Source organism: Salvelinus namaycush, chromosome 4 (genome assembly GCF_016432855.1).
Source record: "Salvelinus namaycush isolate Seneca chromosome 4, SaNama_1.0, whole genome shotgun sequence".
NCBI lineage: Eukaryota > Metazoa > Chordata > Actinopteri > Salmoniformes > Salmonidae > Salvelinus > Salvelinus namaycush.
The window spans coordinates 42381202-42401824 of record NC_052310.1 but is presented as its reverse complement, the minus strand read 5'-3'; the positions used below and the strand labels follow the sequence as shown (position 1 = coordinate 42401824).

The 20623-nt window shown below is 43.8% G+C and overlaps 1 protein-coding gene across 1 annotated transcript in view; it reads right to left on the bottom strand.

The window, feature by feature from the left end:
* LOC120046546 (baculoviral IAP repeat-containing protein 6-like) overlaps positions 1–20623 on the bottom strand; it is a 147300-nt gene that overhangs the window by 26272 nt on the left and 100405 nt on the right. Inside the window, exons 65-68 of the mRNA XM_038991874.1 lie at positions 5807–6023; positions 3708–3853; positions 1792–1902; positions 843–1060 (exon numbers count right to left, since the gene is read on the bottom strand). Of these exons, the coding sequence (XP_038847802.1) occupies positions 843–1060; positions 1792–1902; positions 3708–3853; positions 5807–6023 (692 nt within the window). The remainder of the gene's footprint in view (positions 1–842; positions 1061–1791; positions 1903–3707; positions 3854–5806; positions 6024–20623) is intronic.

Below are 20623 nucleotides of genomic sequence, written 5' to 3'. Positions count from 1 at the left end.
ACAGGGGCTCTCTGGGGACACTTGAAATGAAGAGGGCAACAACCCCAGATGGGTCACTAGACATCCACAATGTCTCACCACGTCCTCCAGCCTCTGTCAACTAGTGGTCCGTTCTTCTGCTGCTAAGGCAAAAGTTGTGTTCTTTGCAGAAATAGAACCTTAGCAGACGAGGGTTTTGACATTTACCAAATGAGACTTTGCCATTAATCAGAAAAGGGGTCAGGGCCATTTATTCAACGTCATTGGAAAATGAGTAAGACTTTCAATGACGGCAGTTGCCGAACGACCATTGGAATGCGAAGCCATAGGCTATCAAGACCAGAAGCAGAGTCCCCAAGAGACCAAATTCGTTCCCCCACCCCCTGCTGCAACAACCGCAAGTAGCGCAAGTCCTGAGGTTTTAGTGCCCCAGACGGCATCCATTTGACTGGAACAGTACTGGAAACATCCTGCTCCCTTTTACAAGCATCTCAATCATCATCATCATCATCATCATCAGCTGGCCATCATGCCCTGAGGGCATCTCTGAATCAGACAGATGAGGTCTCCGGTAAAGGCATTTCATAAACACCTTGAATACCAATGAACAGATATCACTTCTATAGATGATTACGTAAAATGTGAGTGGCTAGTACTGTATGTATAAAACGGGGGGTGGGGGGGGGAATGATAGGCTAGGTGGATTGGGCGTGTAAAAGACATGCTGAAAGGTGTGTCCAATATCAAATCAAGTGGATTGATTACTGTAGGTGTAAAATAGTCCTAAGAGAATGGGACGTGTGACTGAGTATAGACGGTACAGCACAGAGGACCGTAGAGGACAGGGCAGTATACATCTGTACCTTCATGATGTCCAGTCGTTCTTCGTCGCAGCGGACAAAGACGCTGGAGGAGGAGGAGAGGGGCAGCGAGGTGGAGAGCGTGACGGCCTCCTGTGCCAGGCGGCGGGCGCGGGCAGCGCTGTTTGCGTCGCTGGCGTTCTTCACCTGAGACATGTAGTGGTAGTTCACCTTGAACACCAGCTTCCCGTCATCGTCCTCCGAGACCATCTCAAAGGTGTCTGCCAGGGAGAGACCCAACACAGGTATTAACGTCAATACCTACTGGGACTGCTGTAGAGAAGGTTTAAACACTTTCACATGGTTCACTCCCCATCAAAGAATAAAAGGCATGAAACAAATACCCTGTTGGCATATCATGCAAATATCCTCCCACTTGGATGAACTAGTACGCATGTATCTGGCAGTAAATCTCTATTCAGTAATGACATGGCCCCTATGTCCTTTAATCATATTCCACACCGGGGTTCCTGCCTTGATACCTTGGCTCGTCGCCGTCTCGCTCTTGTACTTGGGCCAGAGCAAGCCCGTTTACATTCATGTCACTTGCGGTTACTTTAGACGTGTGCCGCTCGCAAAAAATCAATTGCGGGCACAACAAAAGTCCCGTAATCAACCACGGCGTGGCAGGATGAGAAGTGACAGACAGAAAATACCTTCCTCCCTGCAGACAGGCGGCAGGACTGCGTTATCTATCATTTCAGAAAGAGGTAGGAGGGGGTTTGGGGCTGTGCTGCTGCTGTGTTCTGGGCATTACGTGCACTGAGGAGGGAGAGACCAACCAACAGCCAGCCTCAGAGTGAAGAGCCCTGCCTCTAGTATGTCTAAGCATTCCTCCTCTGTCTTGAAAAGAAACCACCACATTTCCAACATACTGTATCTACCAAACCACAACTGGCCCAACTGTACACCACACACTGAACACAAACGCACAGAAACTTAAAGCACTCACCAAACTGGAGCTTCTTCATGATGGCCACATACTTCTCCTCCAGTGAGCGTAGGATGGACATGGGTTTGGGTCTGGTTGTTGCCTTCTTCGAGGACTCGGCCAACTTCCTCTCTGATGGAGGGAGAGATAAAAAGAAAACCTTGTTACCATGGCAGGTTCAAAGTCATCCCTGTTTGAGAGCCTGGCTTGCCTGCATCTGGGTCCAGACCTACCATCTTTACATTAATCTTCCTGGCAAACAAACAAACAAACCACACTGTGATAAAGGACTGCTGAGGTCACCGCTTCATTGATATTACTACCTAGTCCATGCCGACTAAATCAATTAATATCGAAAACACAAAAATTCATATTCAAGCCATATTCCTCTTCGGTTCAACAAGATTATCTCAGAATATGATGGCATTCGCAGCTAATGGCAGGGTTTGTCAGACCTCCTTATCCTCCCGTTCATATTGATGAATGAATCTGCAATCAGTTGGAGATGCAAACATGGACTTCTCCCACCCCCAAACCCTCCAATTTCTTCTGGGTCTTGTCGACAGCTAAAACCACGTCCAAGACAAATGACAATGGAAACGGCCACCAATTTTCGCACCGACAGTCGAGAGATGGGATAGAAAGCAGTTAATGCATTCACATAATTAACTGTCTATTTATAGCACCCCAGCCCCGCTCTCATCCTCTGCTTTAGTTACTGCTACCTGGACAGATGTACCTCCCATTAAATTACTGGTGCATTTTACTGGCCTATTATGACCAGACTTAAGGATGCAAGGGGGACATAAAAAAAAAACGGGCCCGTCGATACTTTATTTACTCTCATTTCTGTTGGTACGTTAGCGTTGGATATCAATATTTCTTGGAACAGTTTCCCAGTTTAACCAGTCTAATACTAGGCTGTAGGAACAGAGCTTTAAAACGCCCGCCTCCTCGTAAGCCTTTCGCTGGGCCATTTTAAAGACGACAATGCATATCGGTCCAGCCCTCTATGCTGCCCATTCCCCTTTGGAACATAAATCCAGTGGCCATTATCATACGAATTTCCTTGTGTAAAGTGACGGCTGCATTGATCTGAGAATTCCTGCCCCCATCCCCCAATAGAGCGCCATTGATGTGGCTGATTATAAGAGAGCCACCGGGAGCTACCGGGGAGGGGAGGGGGGGCATTACGGTCAATCATACATCAGACGCATTGATAGGCAGCTTTCTTCAGCAACGGTGAGTAACGGCTGGCAGGAGCTCCCTGACAGCGGGTTTTATGACCCGATGCCCTCTCACTACCAAACCCTCCTGTCCTTCTCGTGATTGTCTCCACTATGGGTCTCCCTGCACCGTAGGGACGCGGACAGAAGAGCTGCATGGGGCCTGTAGGACAACAGGTGGCCACAATAGAACATACGTCTCTATTTAGCATCAAAGCGATGTAAGAAAACGGGTTAACTTTTAACCTGTCAGTGACGGAGTGGGGTTGGAGTTGGGTAAGGGATATTCAGGCCTAAAACTGGACGCGTTTCCTTGATTAAGATAAAATTGAGACTTAAAAGGCTCCAAGTCAATGACAGCCCATGGAATTTGTACTTGTGGAGACTAAACTTAAGAGACCCATTTTCTTGTCCTTGTCCCAAGAACACACAGGACAAAAGGGAGAGGTAGCGAGAAAAATGTAGAGTGGGAAGACATTTGGGACCTGCTGAAATAATTCAGTCGAACTTCTAGGGGGAGGGGGAGAAAATCCTTTGAAAGAGCCAAAACCAGACAACCTTTAAAAAGGCACTGGCTAACATTTTACTGTGTCACTTCGTATTACAATAAATGTCTGTAAAAATAGCCAAGGAGGGTCCAGAGTAATAGTCCCCTTGCTCAGCATGGTTTGGCCCTAGGCCAGAGAGTGACGTGTGTGCGGCCAGCCTTACCCTGGTTTGCATGCCGTAGGCTGGTGGTGGCAGCGTAGACAATCTCAGCCGTCCTCTGGATGTCAGGCACCAGCAGGGTCAGGCCCTCAGGCTCTGGGTCTGAGCTATCAGGCTTCACCACGCCTTTTGCCTTGTCTTTCTTTGACCTGAATAACAAAAAGAGGAGTTCAGTAAATCAACATAATCCTCGCCTGCAGTGACATATATCGCTAATTTAGTTGCATTGCATTCAATCACGGAAGGAAATCTGAGGCGACTATATTACTGATGGGAATAGAAATGTTCAATGGTCCTAAGGAGTGCTCTACAGTGCAACAATTAAACATTTCGGGCGGTTCTGTAGATGATACCCGTGTCCATCTGAAAAGGAGCATATTGCCCAGTGAGCCACAATCCTGGAGCAGAATTGATATACCCATTCCCAGTATTTTTCATGCTCTGTTAAAAGGGGTGTGCATCCAACGGTGAAGCCTCAAAACCAAGAAGCAAAGACCATCTGACCCAATGTTCAGACAAACGTAACGAAGTGGCAAGGACACCATTCCTCTGTCCAGGTGCCATGAATACTTTAACCAGTTTTGTGAAGACTTGCGGCATAAATAACTTGGCGCTCACAACTAGGTAAGCAGAGACCAATTTCTATGGAGGTTTGTATGGGAACTAAACCAGACATTGAAAAAACCTCCAGTTAAAATAAGTCCCTGCATCAAAACTCCTGGGTTAAGTGGAAAACCCCAGAGGTGGCTGAAATACACGAGGGACGTAAACAGTCCTTTAACCTTGTGCATAAAAACGCTGTGGGAGCTGAGAGGAGAATGGATTCCGTGGCCTTGCTGATGGGTGGCTGAAAAAGACACTTTCCACATGACCTTTTGTAAAGTTGAACAGCCGCCAAGTTCCCTCCCTTTTCTCGCCCCTCTGCTCCACCAAGGACAGTCAGCGAAGGTCTTCTGTCACCAACCCCCTCCCCTCCCCCCACCCCACGTCCTCATCGGCCATTTCATTCCATTCCATTGCAGGCCAGGCGGCCAACACAGGCCTTGGCAGGCTGGACACAGCTGGGGAGAGACAGTTGAAGAGAATGCCTAACGCTCTGCTGTGGATGCCCAGCTGTCCCAACCGCCCCAAGGCCCTGCTTTCATTAGAACTCTCTCGGTGTGTCTGGACCTCAGCCCTCAGAGTCCAGCCTGATGTAATGCCTGTGGATATGATGCTTATGAATGCATTATCGCTGAGGCCTGACGGAGCCGATAGCAGGGCATTTTCCTTCCTCACCCCCTATCACTGGTGAAGAAACCACAGCTTCATGCTGGACCATCCTCAGACAGTAATCCTAATTGTGTTGCTGATAAGCAGCAGGGGTACAGACCACCAGGTAGGTCTGTCAGAGTCTCCCAGGGCGGATTGGCTATTCTGCTGTACATTTTGAAAATAACTGTCATGGGTCCTAGCATGTTTGTTGGTGGGACATTCAAGAGGGATGGGCTGTGCCTTCTAAAAATAACACCCAGCTGGAGCATTAAATTCATAATATGCCACCAGGAAGGAGACATGCATGTCTGTGGGAATCGTACATGCGCTGGAACGGTTTGATACGTCTCCACGTCTAACCACGCATGGGTCACATCCTTTAAATATCGACTCGGATGGGATCCCACGGAATACCGATGATTCCGCGCACTGGGCGGATGTGTGTAGCTAGCATAGAGGCTAGGAAGAGGTTAAGAGTGCCTTGGCTCCTCTGAAGTGTCCTGCTCTTTGCGTAAAGCTCAGCACTGGGCTGGATTGTGGGGGGGGTATATGAGAGGGGTTAAGGATCCTTTACACAAACTGTTAATTGTGCTGCTGAGGCAGAATAACATGGACTTCCTGCACACTTTGGGGCTGTGATTAATAATGGATGGTCACAGACCCACAGGTCAGGTCTACAGGCTCACTACGGCTGATGACTCACGGTCGAGGAGGCTGGCCCAGGATTTGAACCCCCCTGAAACGCTAATGCTCAGCTGAAACCGTCAATTTACATTGATTAAATTGGCAGTAAGACTTTATTCTTTGCTTATTTTGTATATTCTTACTCTGTCCGTCTAAGTCCCCACCTGAGGCGGTTCGTGTAGGTGTCCACGCAGGTCTTCATCTTGGCCAGCAGCATGCCCACAGACGTCTGTCCCTCGGAGCTTTCCTCCTCCTCTTCCTCCTGGCTGGGGTCTCCTGACAGAGGCAGCAGCAGGGGCACCAGGGCCGTGGAGGTGGAGATGGCCCTCAGCAGCTCCAGCAGCGCCCGGTACAGGGGCACGTGGCGTGCCATGTCAAGCACTGGGGGAGAAGAGAACACAGGAACAAGGGCGTTAAGGAGGAAGGTAACTCAAACTGAAGAGTGCATAAGCGAGAGCCAAGAGAAACCTGGTAATAAGGTTGTTTTGGAATCAATCCGAATAAAAACATGGACAAAGACAAGACACCCATAATTCCGACACCTCTCCTGCTATCAAACCACGCATCGCTGTAAAAGGAAATCCAATTGGACTGGCACATCTGAAGACGCAACCAAATCGAAATGTGCTTCCAAGACACCAGTTTAGAATTCAATATAGGAGTACATGAGAGAACATAACAAGAGTATCCGTCACATGGCCTTGAGTCAACCTGTGTGTGTGTGTGTGGTGTGTGTGACAGGATAGATGGGGGCAGGTCGGAGAACTCCAGATTGCACTTGGAGAAAGGAGAGGAGCAGCATGACTAGAGATGGATTGTAGTTAGCAGAATGCCAGTGAAAGAGATATTAAATATGATTAGAGTTCCAGGAATGGACAAATGACATGCACGCACTAGGAACAGCCCTCAGGCGGCCAAACCAAAGTCCAGAACTCAATTTAAACTGCTCACAAACAAAAACGTGAGCACGACTTCTGTCCAATACCAACAACACGTCCCTGAACGCAACTCAAAAATGTTCCAGGCCCTGAAATGAAGCCGAGACAGCTAGTCAGGAGGGCAGTCACCAATGGAAGCTAATCTAAAAGGAAAGCCTGGGGCCGAACAACCCCCTCATTTACGTTCCCAGATACATGATTGAATCAAATAATGAATCTTAGGGTGTCATTTTCTAGAATGTAGGATGAGTCTGGCAGTGTGATAGATTGGAAAATCCACAGCTGTGCTGTGGTCCAAGGAAAAAGGGGAATGTGGGAGAGAGAAAGAGGTGGAGACATATTAGATTTGCGGGGATGGAATAATCCTGACGTGGCTGTGACAGGAGCAGGCCCAGCTGTTTGTCCTGCAGCTCTTCATTGTGATGGGATTCCATACAGTATAGGTCCCCCTCATCCGCATCACGAGGATTGACACTTCCCACTTCATACCCATAATGGAAGTTTAAATAACATTGGGTTGTGGTGGCGAGCCTGCTGAGCTAGGCCCCTGCATTCCCTTGTGAAGGGCTTGAGCGAGACAGAGAGCAGGTGCACTCAGCGACCCACAAACCCCATTAAAATCGAACCTGGTTCCACATGGTTGTGGTGTGAGAAAGGACTCTACAACAGCGTTTAACCGGGTTAAAAGGATGTGCTAGGTTTCTTTGTGTGTGGTTGGTTGTGTTCCTAGTTGGGGGGGGGGGGGGGGGGGGGGGAATAAAAAGAACACCCAGACATAATCCCTTGGTGAAAGGAGAGGATTTGAAGGATGTATTCAAAACGGGTCTGACTTGGAGAAGCACAAAGGCAATTTGATGCATTAGAACAAATCCAGCAGAGAGCACCTAGGAAGCAACATTGTCCTCGCTCCTTTGTCTGATGTTCTCCCGTTTATTTAGCCTCATTGTTTACCAAGCTGTCTGAAAAGCATAAAATCACTTCTTGTGGCCTACGTCCCTTAGATGTGTTTTAAGCAGTCCGTGGACAGTCATACTCCTGCTGAACCAAGATCGTGTCCATCATTGTCAGAGGCATATCCAGTCTGTGAGTGGAAAGAGATTTGCGGTGACGGCACAGAAATTACCATTCGCGCATACACGTGTGTCACTGTCTACCTGAGCGCAACTGTGCTCGTGTCAGACTCAAATGGAGCAGAACGGCCCTCACTTTTGCACCCAGTCTGCTTTACATTTATATTGGAATTCCCGGCCCCAACGTCCCTTTCCCAGATTTTTAACATTGACCTCTCGTCACTTTAATCTGCTCCTCAATCCCCTCTAGTGTGTGGGCGGCACCCAGAGTAGAATCCAAATCCCCACCCTACTGATTCCATTTACGCAATTACCGCTAGGCTCCGGTCAACTGGTATGATTGATGTGGGAGATGTCACTATTATCCTTATGTCTAATGTCCCCAGTGTTGAGTGAGTGTGTGTTGCTTTTAAACTCCTCCATGCCCCCCCCATTCTCCTCGAACTCTCATGGTCAAGTACATCCCTTGTTCGTCATCATTTAACTTGGACTAGAACCAACAAAATAGCTTTCTATGCGCAAGGAAAGAAGATGGACTGAGAATCTAATAATACATTAAGACTCTTTTTTTTCCCCCCAATGGGTGATAAAACAAGGTTAGGAAATCTAACGACAGCAGTAATGCTGCAGACAAACATGGGTCTGATATGACCTTCGTTCCTTTAAGGCAAACCATAATTCTGTCCATCAGATTAAAATAAAGGACACAAAAAGTCACAATAGGAGGGGCACCTCCCCAGACTTTAAATTGGCAATAAAAGAAGGTTACCCGTGATACTCTGACAGACGAACAGAAAAGGAGCTACAGTGTACTGGACATCTTGGCCACAGCTGGCTTGCGAAGACTGACGGGGACGGGGACGGGGAAGAGCATATACAGTGCATTCGAGACCCCTTGTCCACATTTTATTACGTTAGACTTATTCTAAAAAATATTACAAATAATAATTATTCCCCAAATCTACACACAATACCCCATAATGACAAAGCAAAAACAGGCTTAGACATTTTTGCAAATGTGTATAAAACTGAAATATGTAAATGTGATAAGTATTCAGACCCTTTACTCAGTACTTTGTTGAAGCACCATCGGCAGCAATTACAGCCTCGAGTCTTCTTGGGTATAACGCTACAAGCTTGTCACACCTGTATTTGGGGAGTTTCTCCCATTCTTCTCTGCAGATCCTCTCAAGCTCGGTCAGGTTGGATGGGGAGCGTCGCTGCACAGCTACTTTCAGGTCTCTGCAGAGATGTTCGATCGGGTTCAAGTCTGCGCTCTGGTTGGGCCACTCAAGGAGATTCAGAGACTTGTCCCGAAGCCACTCCTGCGTTGTCTTAGCTGTGTGCTTAGGGTCGTTGTCCTGTTGGAAGGTGAACCTTCACCCCAGTCTGAGGTCCTGAGCACTCTGGAGCAGGTTTTCATCAAGGAGCTCTGTACTTCGCTTTGTTCATCTTTCCCTTGATCCTGACTAGTCTCCCAGTCCCTGCCACTGAAAAACATCCCCACAGCATACTGCCACCGTTCTTCATCGTAGGGATGTGCCAGGTTTCCTCCAGACGTGACGCGAATCTTGTTTCTCATGGTATGGGAGTACTTTGTGCGCCTTTTGGCAAACTCCAAGCGGGCTTTTTGTGCCTTTTACTGAGGAGTGGCTTCTGTCTGGCCACTCCACCATAAAGGCCTGATTGGTGGAGTGCTGCAGAATTGGTTGTCTTTCTGGAAGGTTCTTCCATCCCCACAGAGGAACTCTGGAGCTCTGTCAGAGTGACCATCGGGTTCTTGGTTACCTCCCTGACCAAGGACCTTCTCTCCCGATTGCTCAGTTTGGCTGGGCGGCCAGCTCTAGGAAGAGTCTTGGTGGTTCCAAACTTCATACATTTAAGAATAATGGAGGCCATTGTGTTTCTTGGGACCTTCAATGCTGCAGAAATTATTGGGTACCCTTCCCCAGATCTGTGCCTTGACACAATCCAGCCTTGGAGCTCTACGGACAATTCCTTCAACCTCATGGCTTGGTATTTGTCTGACATGCACTGTCAACTGTGGGACCTTATATAGACAGGTGTGTTTCTTCCCAAATCATGTCCAATCAATTGAATTTACGACAGGTGGACTCCAATCAAGTTGAGAAATATCGAGGATAACCAATAGAAACAGGACGCACCTGAGCCCAATTTCGAGTCTCATAGCAAAGGGTCTGAATACATATGTAAATAAGGTTTGGTTTTATATTTTGAATACATTTACAAAAAAAATGTAAACCTGTTTTCGCTTTGTCATTATGGGGTATTGCGTGTAGATTGATGAGGGAAAAAAATATTTAATACATTTTAGCACATCTGAGCAATCTTATTTGCAGGTGCATGGCAACAATTGAAAAAGATAAAGGAAAAAGGAAACCGCACACTGCTCTTGATAGTATCACCGATATTTAATAAGCTTACGTATCGGCCTCACGGCCTTCGTCAAAGCTTTTGTGATTTTTTGAAATTTGCACCCTTATGTAGACCTGGCCCCGCCCACATCCGTTCTACACATCGAAGGGGGTTGGAGGCAAAGGAAACACAAATAAGTGCTACCAAATATAACAATATGCATTTCATAAATATTACAAAAGTGTATAAATAAGGCGTATTGAACACGTCTGTAAAACCTCAATGAGGACATAGCAAGTTTTCATTAGTCATTTGGTACATCGTACGGAAAACGTAATCTACAATAGACACATATTTCATGTTCAAATTCACAACATAACATACATAGGCATTTCATCATTAAGTCCTTTAGGAAATAATGTTTGGAGGGTGAAAATCCAAAAACATTCTCTTTTACTCAGAGTATTATTAATATCCCCTCCCCTGTCTGATATCTTAACTTTCTCTATGCCACAAAATCTAAAAAGGTGGAAATGTCATGTTTCAGGTCATTGAAATGTACAGCGACTGGATAATCCCTGTCGTTTCTCCTGATTTAACTTTTATGTTCACTAATTCTCTGTTTGAGAGAGCGGGTGGTTTCACCGACATAACAGAGCCCACATGGACATTTAATCATGTAAATAACATGGGTGGTGGAACACGTAATAATGTCATTTATTTGGAACCGTTTTCCTGTGTGTGGGTGGCAGAAATATTCACACTTCATCATATTGTTGCACTGTGCGCATCCTCTGCATTTATAGCTACCATTTGGAAGAGGGCGTAAAAGAGCTTGGCTGATTTTCTTTTGTGGCTGGCAGCGTGAACCAATTTATCGTGTAAATTGCGACTTCTCCTATACACAATAAGTGGTGGATATTTAAATTCAGCCGGCAAGGCTGGGTCCGATGATAAAATATGCCCGTGTTTCTTGACCACACCTCCCCCTTTTCGCAAATTCAAAGTATATGTGGTTGCGAACATTACAGAGTGTTCTTTAGCGGGTCTTTTTTGTAGCAGTTCATCTCGTGTTTTTTCCAATGCCAAATGATGAGCTTCATCCACACATTGTGACGAATAGCCTCTTCTTAGAAACCTAATGCGCATCTCCGCTGCTTTTTCTAGATAATCCTCTGTGGAGTGGCATATACGGCACAGTCTAAAAAACTGGCTTCTTGGAAGTCCCCTTTTTAATGGCTCAGGGTGGAAGCTGTCACCCTGTAATAGAGTATTTCTGTCCGCTTCTTTTCTATACAGAGTTGTAAACAGGGTTCCATCTGATTTCTCAATCCACATACCGAGATAATGAACACGTTGAGTGTCACGTTCAATAGTGAATTTGAGATTAGGGTCAATGTCATTGAGTAGTGCCATAAAATCTGACAGTTCAGTTCTTCTTCAGTTCCTTCCCATATACAAAAATTGTCGTCAATATATCACTACCACTTCAGGACTTTATTCAAAAATGGATTCTCGTTTTCATTATTAACAAAACGTTCTTCAAAAAGACCCATATAGATGCTAGCATAGCTCGGAGCAAATGTAGAGCCCATCGATGTTCCATCCGTTTGGAGGTAGTATTCATCATCAAACCTGAAATAGTTATACGTCAAAACATATTCAGCCAGCTCTAGAATGAAGTTTGTTGGTGGATATTCATTAGTATCTCTGTCTCCCAAATAGTGTGCTAGTGCTGCCAGCCCCCCCACATGGACACAGAGGGTCTGAGCGGGAAGGCGGGAGACAAGGAGAGAGAAGTTGATAGAAAAAGCGCGAGAGAGAGGAGATGGACTGGAGCACTGATGCATTCGCTAAAAACCCAGAATCTCAACCAACCAGAGACAAAAACGAGATGCTCTTTGCATATTGTATTTTAAAAACAAGGCCAATAGCCAACATCTTAAATAGTCTTACAATGGATTTTTGTGGTTTAGGGGAAACTTGAAACCTTGGCTATGCTACAGTTTAACAAAAGGCCAGGAAGGTCGGTGACACAAACCAGTCAAAATACTAAACACATTTATCTTCGCACTGTGGCTTGGTTCAAGTTTAATTGGCTTCTCGACAGGGCGCACAACTGCTTCTGACACACGAGAGAAGATGGGGAATCGCCTTGGATTTATCCACGGCACTTCTATTCGAAGCTGGAAGAGCATGGCACTGGCTCGCAGGGGCAACCACCACCACACGTTGATATTCATCACAACATTCCTCAGTCTATTTGGGCATCTGTGAGAAAAATAATCCCCAGAACATCAATAGCCTCTCACCCGATATAAAGCCCTTGCAGGAAATAGGGCTAACTAACCTGACAGAAATATGACTAAAAAAGTGAAAAGTGAGAGGAAGGTGTGCAAACCAAATGCAAATTGGGTTTGTTCCACCAATTGGGTGCCTTTTGAGAAGTGTAACTTTTGGTGGGGGAAAAAAACAAAAAAAGTTTTATTTCAACAAATGTTAACAGTCATAAAGAGCACTTTCAACTTAATAAAAAGCACTCTTCCCCATCTCAAGATGTTAAATAAGTGACATAAAGTGCCTATTAAGTACCAAATAAAGTAACAGGGTTGACGACGTCATCTTATATCAGCCATAAATCCTTTTGTGTGCAACAGGGCGGGGCAATCGAATGCAAGCTTCAGAAAAAAATGTAATTGTTAAAAAATGTCTAGCCTGTCTGACGTGTAATACTTGACACCGCTTACTTTATCACAAAACGCCAGAAAATGTCCAAAAAGAGTAGAACCAGCTGAGCTCACCTGCTTTTACACTAGGATTTGACTATTATATGTTCAATGTCTGTTTGTTTTTTTAAACGTAAAAAGGAATAGTTTCACCATATTAAAACAAGAGTTCAGTTCACGTAAAAAGGTTGACTTTAAAAAATGTGGAACAGGTTTTTTCTCTTCCTTAAAATGAATCACTAATAACATGCAATAAATAATCTTCATAAATAACTGTCAAAGCAACTAAATAACTAGGGCTCGATAATGAAACTTGGAGAAATGTTGGATTGAAGTGGGTTAAAAAAACTTCCTAGAAGTCAGAGGATGCACAGAGGGACATGTCAGATTTATTGAATTTTCCATGTCGTCTATATTAAAAAGGGCACTTCATTTAATATAAACAGGCTTTTAAAATTCTATATTTGTACACAATTTCCACTTAAAGGGGCTCATTTTAGGGAACAACCCAATTCATTAAAGAGAATGAGATCAAAACATTAAAATGTGGCAGTGGAGCCGTCCTAATAAGTGCCAAGACATGATGGCCTGAAATGTCTCTTGGCTGCAACAGTGCATAAACAATTCAGAGACGACATCCAAAAAGCCACAAGGCAAGGGGAAGGCATCTAATATACTCTATTCGCAACTTTACTTAGAAATCACATAAAGTGGAGCAGGTTGAAATATTACATCAAGCTAAGTGTGATGCTGAAATACGACACTCCAGAGTTGAGAACCAGTCGAGGGTTAGCTGCATACATAATGCATGTGCGACAAGCATTGAAAGTATAAAGCCTTTGCTAGTCCTCAAAGCAGAAGTACAAGCATTAAGAACAGTGCGCCCCTTGAGCACCCCAGCCATGTTACCTAGGCCTACACTGTTATTATTGTCAATGTAACAACACACCAGCCATTCGTTTTTTTATGACTAATTTTGATAGGGAGACGTTGTGGGCAATTAGCATCACTCCACTAACGGGAAGCACAGAAAATGAGATGCCAGAGCTTACATGTCTACCTTTTTGTGATTAAAGTCATAATTCAACATCTATCATGGTCCAAAACACACCAACACAGTCATGAAGAGGGCACCACAACACCTTTTACCCCTCAGGAGGCTGAAAAGATTTGGCATGGGCCCTCACATCCTCAAAAAGTTATACAGCTGCACCATGGAGAGCATCTTGACTGGTTGCCATCCAGGAGCTCTATACCAGGGGAAGGCCGTAAAAATTGTCAAAGACTCCAGCCACCCAAGTCATAGACTAGTGGTTGTGATGGCATTTTCCTGTATTACCAAATGAGGAGAGTTACAAACTACACACCAGTCAGAGTTACACTTAAACTTCATCTTTAATGAGCTTTAAGCTTTAGCCTTTTGACTCTCAGATCAATTCAGTGTCTATAATGAATTCTGAGAGTCCCTACAGAAGAATACAAATATCTTTTATAGCCAAGATACACCCCTCTCAACTTACATGATGAACCACAGATCTTAGGAACAGTTCACAAAGAAAGACTTTTACTTGAGAGAGGAGTATCCCATAGCCAGATAGCATTCGCTATAAATTATCGTTCAGTTTGGTCTCTAAAACGAGGTTCTAATCTCGTTCCTGGTACTTCATAGTACAAAAACACCAACTCATTCAATGGCATATATCAATTGTCAACTCTAGATACTCCCATCTCAAGTAAACCCACTCTTGACCCCACTCCTGGACAAGCTCACTGAGGGGAGTGACTTGCGCACAGACATTGTGGAAACAAGTAATTGGTTCCCCCTTAATCACGCCATCCCTTCACATGGTTTAACAGATACATTCACATATGAAGACAATGTTCCATTCGGACCTCTCCCTTTCTGATATTCTGCATAGCACCAGAGACATGTAAAAGACAAGCCTGACCTCTCCCCTCTCTGGGCCCCAAATGACTGAGCCCCAGCTTAGAAAAAAGTGCAACTGCCAACACTATAGTCCAAAAGGATACATTCTAATGACAAGTATCTCACATAAGAATATTATGTGAATAAAACATCTTATTTATCTATGTTACCCAACTAATTCTGATTCATCCGCCACATGGTACCGATGCACCAAGTCTGGAAACAACAGGTCCCTAAACAGCTTCTACACCCAAGCCATAAGACTGATAAATAGTTAGTTGAATAGTTAACCAAATAGCTACCCGGACTACCTGCATTGACCCTTTATGCACTAACTTTGACTCATCACATATGCTGCTGGTACTGTTAATTATGTGACTTTATTCCTAGTTATGTGTACAGTGCCTTCAGAAGGTATTCACACCCCTCGACTTTATCCACATTTAGTTGTGTAACAGTCTGAATTTAAAATGGATTAAATTGAGATCGTCACTGGTCTACTACACACACACAATACCCCATATTGTCAAAGTGGAATTATGTTTTTATTGTATTTTTGTTTTTACAAATGAAAAGCTGAAATGTCTTGAGTCAATAAGTATTCAACCACTTTGTTATGGCAAGTCTAAATAAGTTCACTTTTGCTTAAAAGGTTTGTGCGCGCAATAGTGATTTTTTAATGACCACCTCATCTAAAGGAGGGAAACCATTCAGGTATTTCAACCACAAGGCCAAAGGTGACTTTAAAACAGTCATAGTTTAATGGCTGTGATAGGAGAAAATCGAGGACGGAACAACGTAGTTACTCCACAATACTAAATTGACAGAGTGAAATGGAAGCCTGTACAGAATACAAATTGTCCAAAACATGCAGTCTGTTCACAACAAGGCACTCAAGTAATACTGCAAAAAAAAAAGTAGCAAATCAATTAATTGTTTGTCCTGAATACAACGTGTTACTTTTTGGGCAAATCCAATACAACACATTAATGAGTACCACTCTTCATATTTTCAAGCATAGTGGTGGCTGGATCATGTTATGGATCTGCTTGTAATTGTTAACTGGTGTGTTTTTCCAGGATAAAAAATAAATGGAGCACAGGCAAAATCCTAGAGGAAAACCTGGTTCAGTCTGCTTTCTACCAGACACTGGGAGATGAATTAATCTTTCAGCAGGACAATCGACACTTGAGTTGCTTACCAAGAGGACAGTGAATGTTACAGTTTTGACTTAAATCTGCTTTAGAACCTATGGCAAGACCTGAAAATGGTTGTCTAGCAATGATCAACAACCAAACAGAGCTTGAATAATTTTGAAAATAATAATAATTAAAAAAAGGTAAATGTTGCACAATCCAGTTGTGGAAAGCTCTTGGTGGCTTCCCAGAAATACAGCTGTAATTGGCGTGTGATGACACTGCTCTGGATGAAGTTCATGGTTGGGATTGTACACTACACCGTCCAAAGATGCCAATCTCAACATAAAAAAAACAAATGAAATGATCAAATTGATTTTTTGACAATTATAAAATTGCATAGCGAATATGGCAATATGAATACTGTGCTCGTTATGTTTTTCGCATGAGTTATACAATAAGAAATAAAATTGTAATGATTCATCTCCAAGTGGCCATTGATTTAGCATAATTGAACACGTCACAAGTAGTGTCACTCCATCTAGTGGAAGGGGAAAGGAAACAGGTCGGGTCAGGATTCAGCAGTGGGCTGCATAATCTGTTTGTATATCCAATCACAGCGCAGCGACATGTTTTCAGGCCCACCTTCGGCTAAAACGTTGCCCCTGTGGCGTCAGGTTTGAAATGAGATGAGAAACCAAAGGAAATGAGAGAGAGTTCAAACAAGAGGCCTGTGCTTCTGGGAAGGAGGGAGGAAGGGAAGAGGGAGGGATGAGAGCGCGACGCTGTGTGTACTTGACAAATTAGTGTTCGTAGAACTACCAGATAAGCGGGCCATCGGCGGCGACTCCTCTCCTACCACCGACGCTGTTGGCCGCTTCAATACAAGAACAAGACTCTACCTTGCCCCTTTTCTCCTGTTGCCAGTCTCCTGCTCCTCCAATAGCAGCACAGTAAAATGTGTAATAGACAGGATCCTGTGTTTTGCGCAATCATGCGACGTAAATATTTTATCCTGTATTTTAAACCATATACAGAAATGAGAATTGCACCAAAAAAATTCAAGCTATGGTCTCCATTTATAGCTGGGAAGGGACTACTGTTTCTACAAGACCAGCGGAGTATGATTTCTGTTTCAACTTGTTGGTATTGTTTTCTTTGGTCAATTCCTACTAGCACAGACTTTGTTGATAACTATTGAGGGAAAATGTACAACTGTGATATGTGGTCTCACCTAGCTATCTTAAGATAACTGCGCCAATTTTAAGTCGCTCTGGATAAGAGTGTCTGCTAAATGACTGAAATACAAATTATACTATACAACAAAAGGTGACAGTTTGATGAAAAAGCTTTAAATTTAAAAAAAAGGTTAAAATCCAGGCACGTCACATGATTGTGCAAAACAGGGCCCTAGATCGAGGCTAGCCAAGCAGTACTACGCACAGGGAGGTAAGTGGGAATAAGAGCAGCGAGTGTGGGAGAGGCGCCACGGTAGCCTGGTTGCTCCTTCTGCGGGTCCCCTGAGGTGGCAGTGAGTGACAGCCTGGCACAGGGCACAATGTCCAGCCAGCCTTGTTTATCCACAATTGGGGGTTAGGCTCAGGTAGTGGTAGGAAAACTGTAGTAAACAAAGAAGAACGTGGCAAATGGGGAATGGGAAGGAGGTCAATGCCTATAGCGGAAATTGCTTATTCGAAATATGTTGCCGAGGATAAAAATGGAATCGGCTAGGTTTATGCTACACACTCCTTTGCAGGGAATACCTGGTCGGTCTCTGCGATTAAATGGAGTCATGTGAATAGAAGTAAATAGGCTGGCTCTGTCATTATGTTACTAAGCCAGTGGGCTCCCTGCACGTTTCCATTCCCAGTTCATCATGGGAGAAAACAGCAGGTGACAGAGGTCAATAAAGCAATAACAGATAACATAAGGTCCCACCACTAACACAGAGCAGCATGGTAGATTAGCTCTGGGGAATTACCCAACATTTTGGTTATTTTTGGGGTTTAAAAAAAACGAAATTGATGTTCAATTATTTGAATTCCATTTCCTTTGTTTTTTCTGTGAGCGCAATGGAGTTTCTCTAGAGATAAATCAGATCAAGCCCGAATTGTGGGATGTATACTGAACAAAATAAATGCAACTATTTCAAAGATTTTGCTGAGTTACAGTTAACACAAGGAAATCAGTCAATTGAAACAAATCGATTAGCCCTAATCTATGGATTTCACATGACTGGGCAGGGGCTCCACCATGGGTGGGGAGCACTTGGGAGCCAAAACTAGGTCCAGCCAATCAGAAAGAGTTTCTCCCTACAAAAGGGCTTTATTACAGACAGAAATAATCCTCCGTGACAATCAGGCAAGCGAAGAAGACAGATGTGGAGGTCCTGGGCTGGTGTGGTTACACGTGGTCTGCGGTTGTGAGGCCGGTTGGACGTACTGCCAAATTCTCTAAAACGACATTGGAGGTGGCTTATGGTTGAGAAATTAACATTAAATTCTCTGGGAACAGCTCTGGTGGACATTCCTGCAGTCAGCATGCCAATTGCACGCTCCCTCAAAACTTGAGGCATCTGTGGCATTGCGTTGTGTGAGAAAACGTCCAATTTTAGAGTGGCCTTTTATTGTTCCCTAGCACAAGGTGCACCTGTGTAATGATCGTGCCGTTTAAATCAGCTTCTTGATATGCCACACCTGTCAGGTGGATGGATTATATTGACAAAGGAGAAATGATCACTAACAGGGATGCAAACAAATGTGTGCACACATTTTGAGAGAAATTAAAAACTTTGTGCATATAAAACCTTTCTGGGATCTTTTATTTCAGCTCATGAAACATGGGACCAACACTTTACATGTTTCGTTTATATTTCTGTTCAATGTAGTAAGGAGTTACCAAAATAACAATATCCTACATAGTTTAGTGCAGAAAACGTGGTAATTAACTACAATGACCATAATCCATTGCTCGCCTACACAGGATAGAGTGCAGGCTGCATCGTGAGTTATCTCTACCTGAAAATACATGATCTAAGTGATTGGTATTCAGCAGTCATAAAAGTATGCCTTTATAGAAATGAGATGACTTGGAATGAAATAAAGTCACCAAATAGGCCTAAAACAAATGTAATGAACTTAATAAATGGTTCAGAAGTATTAAGCAGTAATGGGCAGTCACTACCATCAAGGGACTTGTATTAATTATTGTATTCTATGCTACGGCATTCAACCTACATTATTCATTTAAAAATGTGTATCTAAACCGAAAATATACAGTACAAATCAAAAGTTGACACACCAACTCATTCAAGGGTTTAACTTTATTTGTACTATTTTCTACATTGTAGAATAATAGAAGACATCAAAGCTGTGAAATAACACATATGGAATCGTGTAGTAACCAAAAAAAAGTGTTAAACAAATACAAATATTTTATATTTGAGATTGTTCAAAGTAGCCACCCTTTGCCTTGTTGATAGCTTTGTGCACTTGGCATTCTCTCAACCAGCTTCATGAGGAAGTCACCTGGAATGCTTTTCCAACAGTCTTGAAGGAGTTCCCACATGTGTTGGGTCATTGTCCTGTTGAAAAACAAATGATAGTGGGACTAAGCCCAAACCAGATGGGATGGCATATCGCTGCAGAATGCTGCAGTAGCCATGCTGGTTTAGTGTGCCTTGAATTCTAAATAAATCCCTGAGTGTCACCAGCAAAGCACCCCCACCCCATCCCACCTGCTCCATGCTTCACAGTGGGAACCACACATGCAGAGATCAGATCGTCAGTTCACCTACTTTGCTTCTCACAAAGACATGGCGGTCGGAACCAAAAATCTCCAATTTAGACTCATCAGACCAAAAGGACAGATTTCCACCAGTCTAATGTCCATTCCTGTGTTTCTTGGCCCAAGCAAGTCTCTTCTTATTGGTGTCCTTTACTAGTGGTTTCTTTGCAGCATTTCGACCATGAAGTCCTGATTCACGCAGTCTCCTCTGAACAGTTGATGTTGAGATGTGTCTGTTACTTGAACTCTGTGAAGCATTTATTTGGGCTGCAATTTCTGAGGCTGGTAACTCTAATGAACTCATCCTCTGCAGCAGAGGTAACTTTGGGTCTTCCAGTCCTGTGGCGGTACTCATAAGAGCCAGTTTCACAATAGCGCTTGATTTTTGCGACTGCATTTGAAGAAATGTTCAAAGTTCTTGAAATGTTCCGTATTGACTGACCTTCATGTCTTAAAGTAATGATGGACTGTCGTTTGTCTTTGCTTATTTGAGCTGTTCTTGCCATAATATGGATTTGGTCTTTTAGCCCTATTTGGTATCTTCTGTATACCACCCCTACCTTGTAACACCACAACTGATTGGCTCAAACGCATGAAGGAAAGAAATTCCACAAATGAACTTTTTACAAGGCACACCTGTTAATTGAAATGCATTCCAGATGACTACCTCATGAAGCTGGTTGAGCGAATGCCAAGAGTGTGCAAAGCTGTCATCAAGGCAAAGGGTGGCTGCTTTGAAGAATCTCAAATCAAAGATTTATTTAGATTTGTTGAACACTTTTTTGGTTACTACATGATTCCATGTGTTATGTCATAGTTTTGATGTCTTCACTATTATTCTACAATGTAGAAAATAGTACAAATAAAGAAAAACCCTGGAAAGAGTAGGTCTCTCAACTTTTGACTGGTACTTTATATGCAAAAAAAACAAAACACTTGTACATGTCTGAAATAGGACAAATTTAAGCACCCACTTAATTAGCATTATACAGCACATACCAGGGACATAATCAACATTTGGG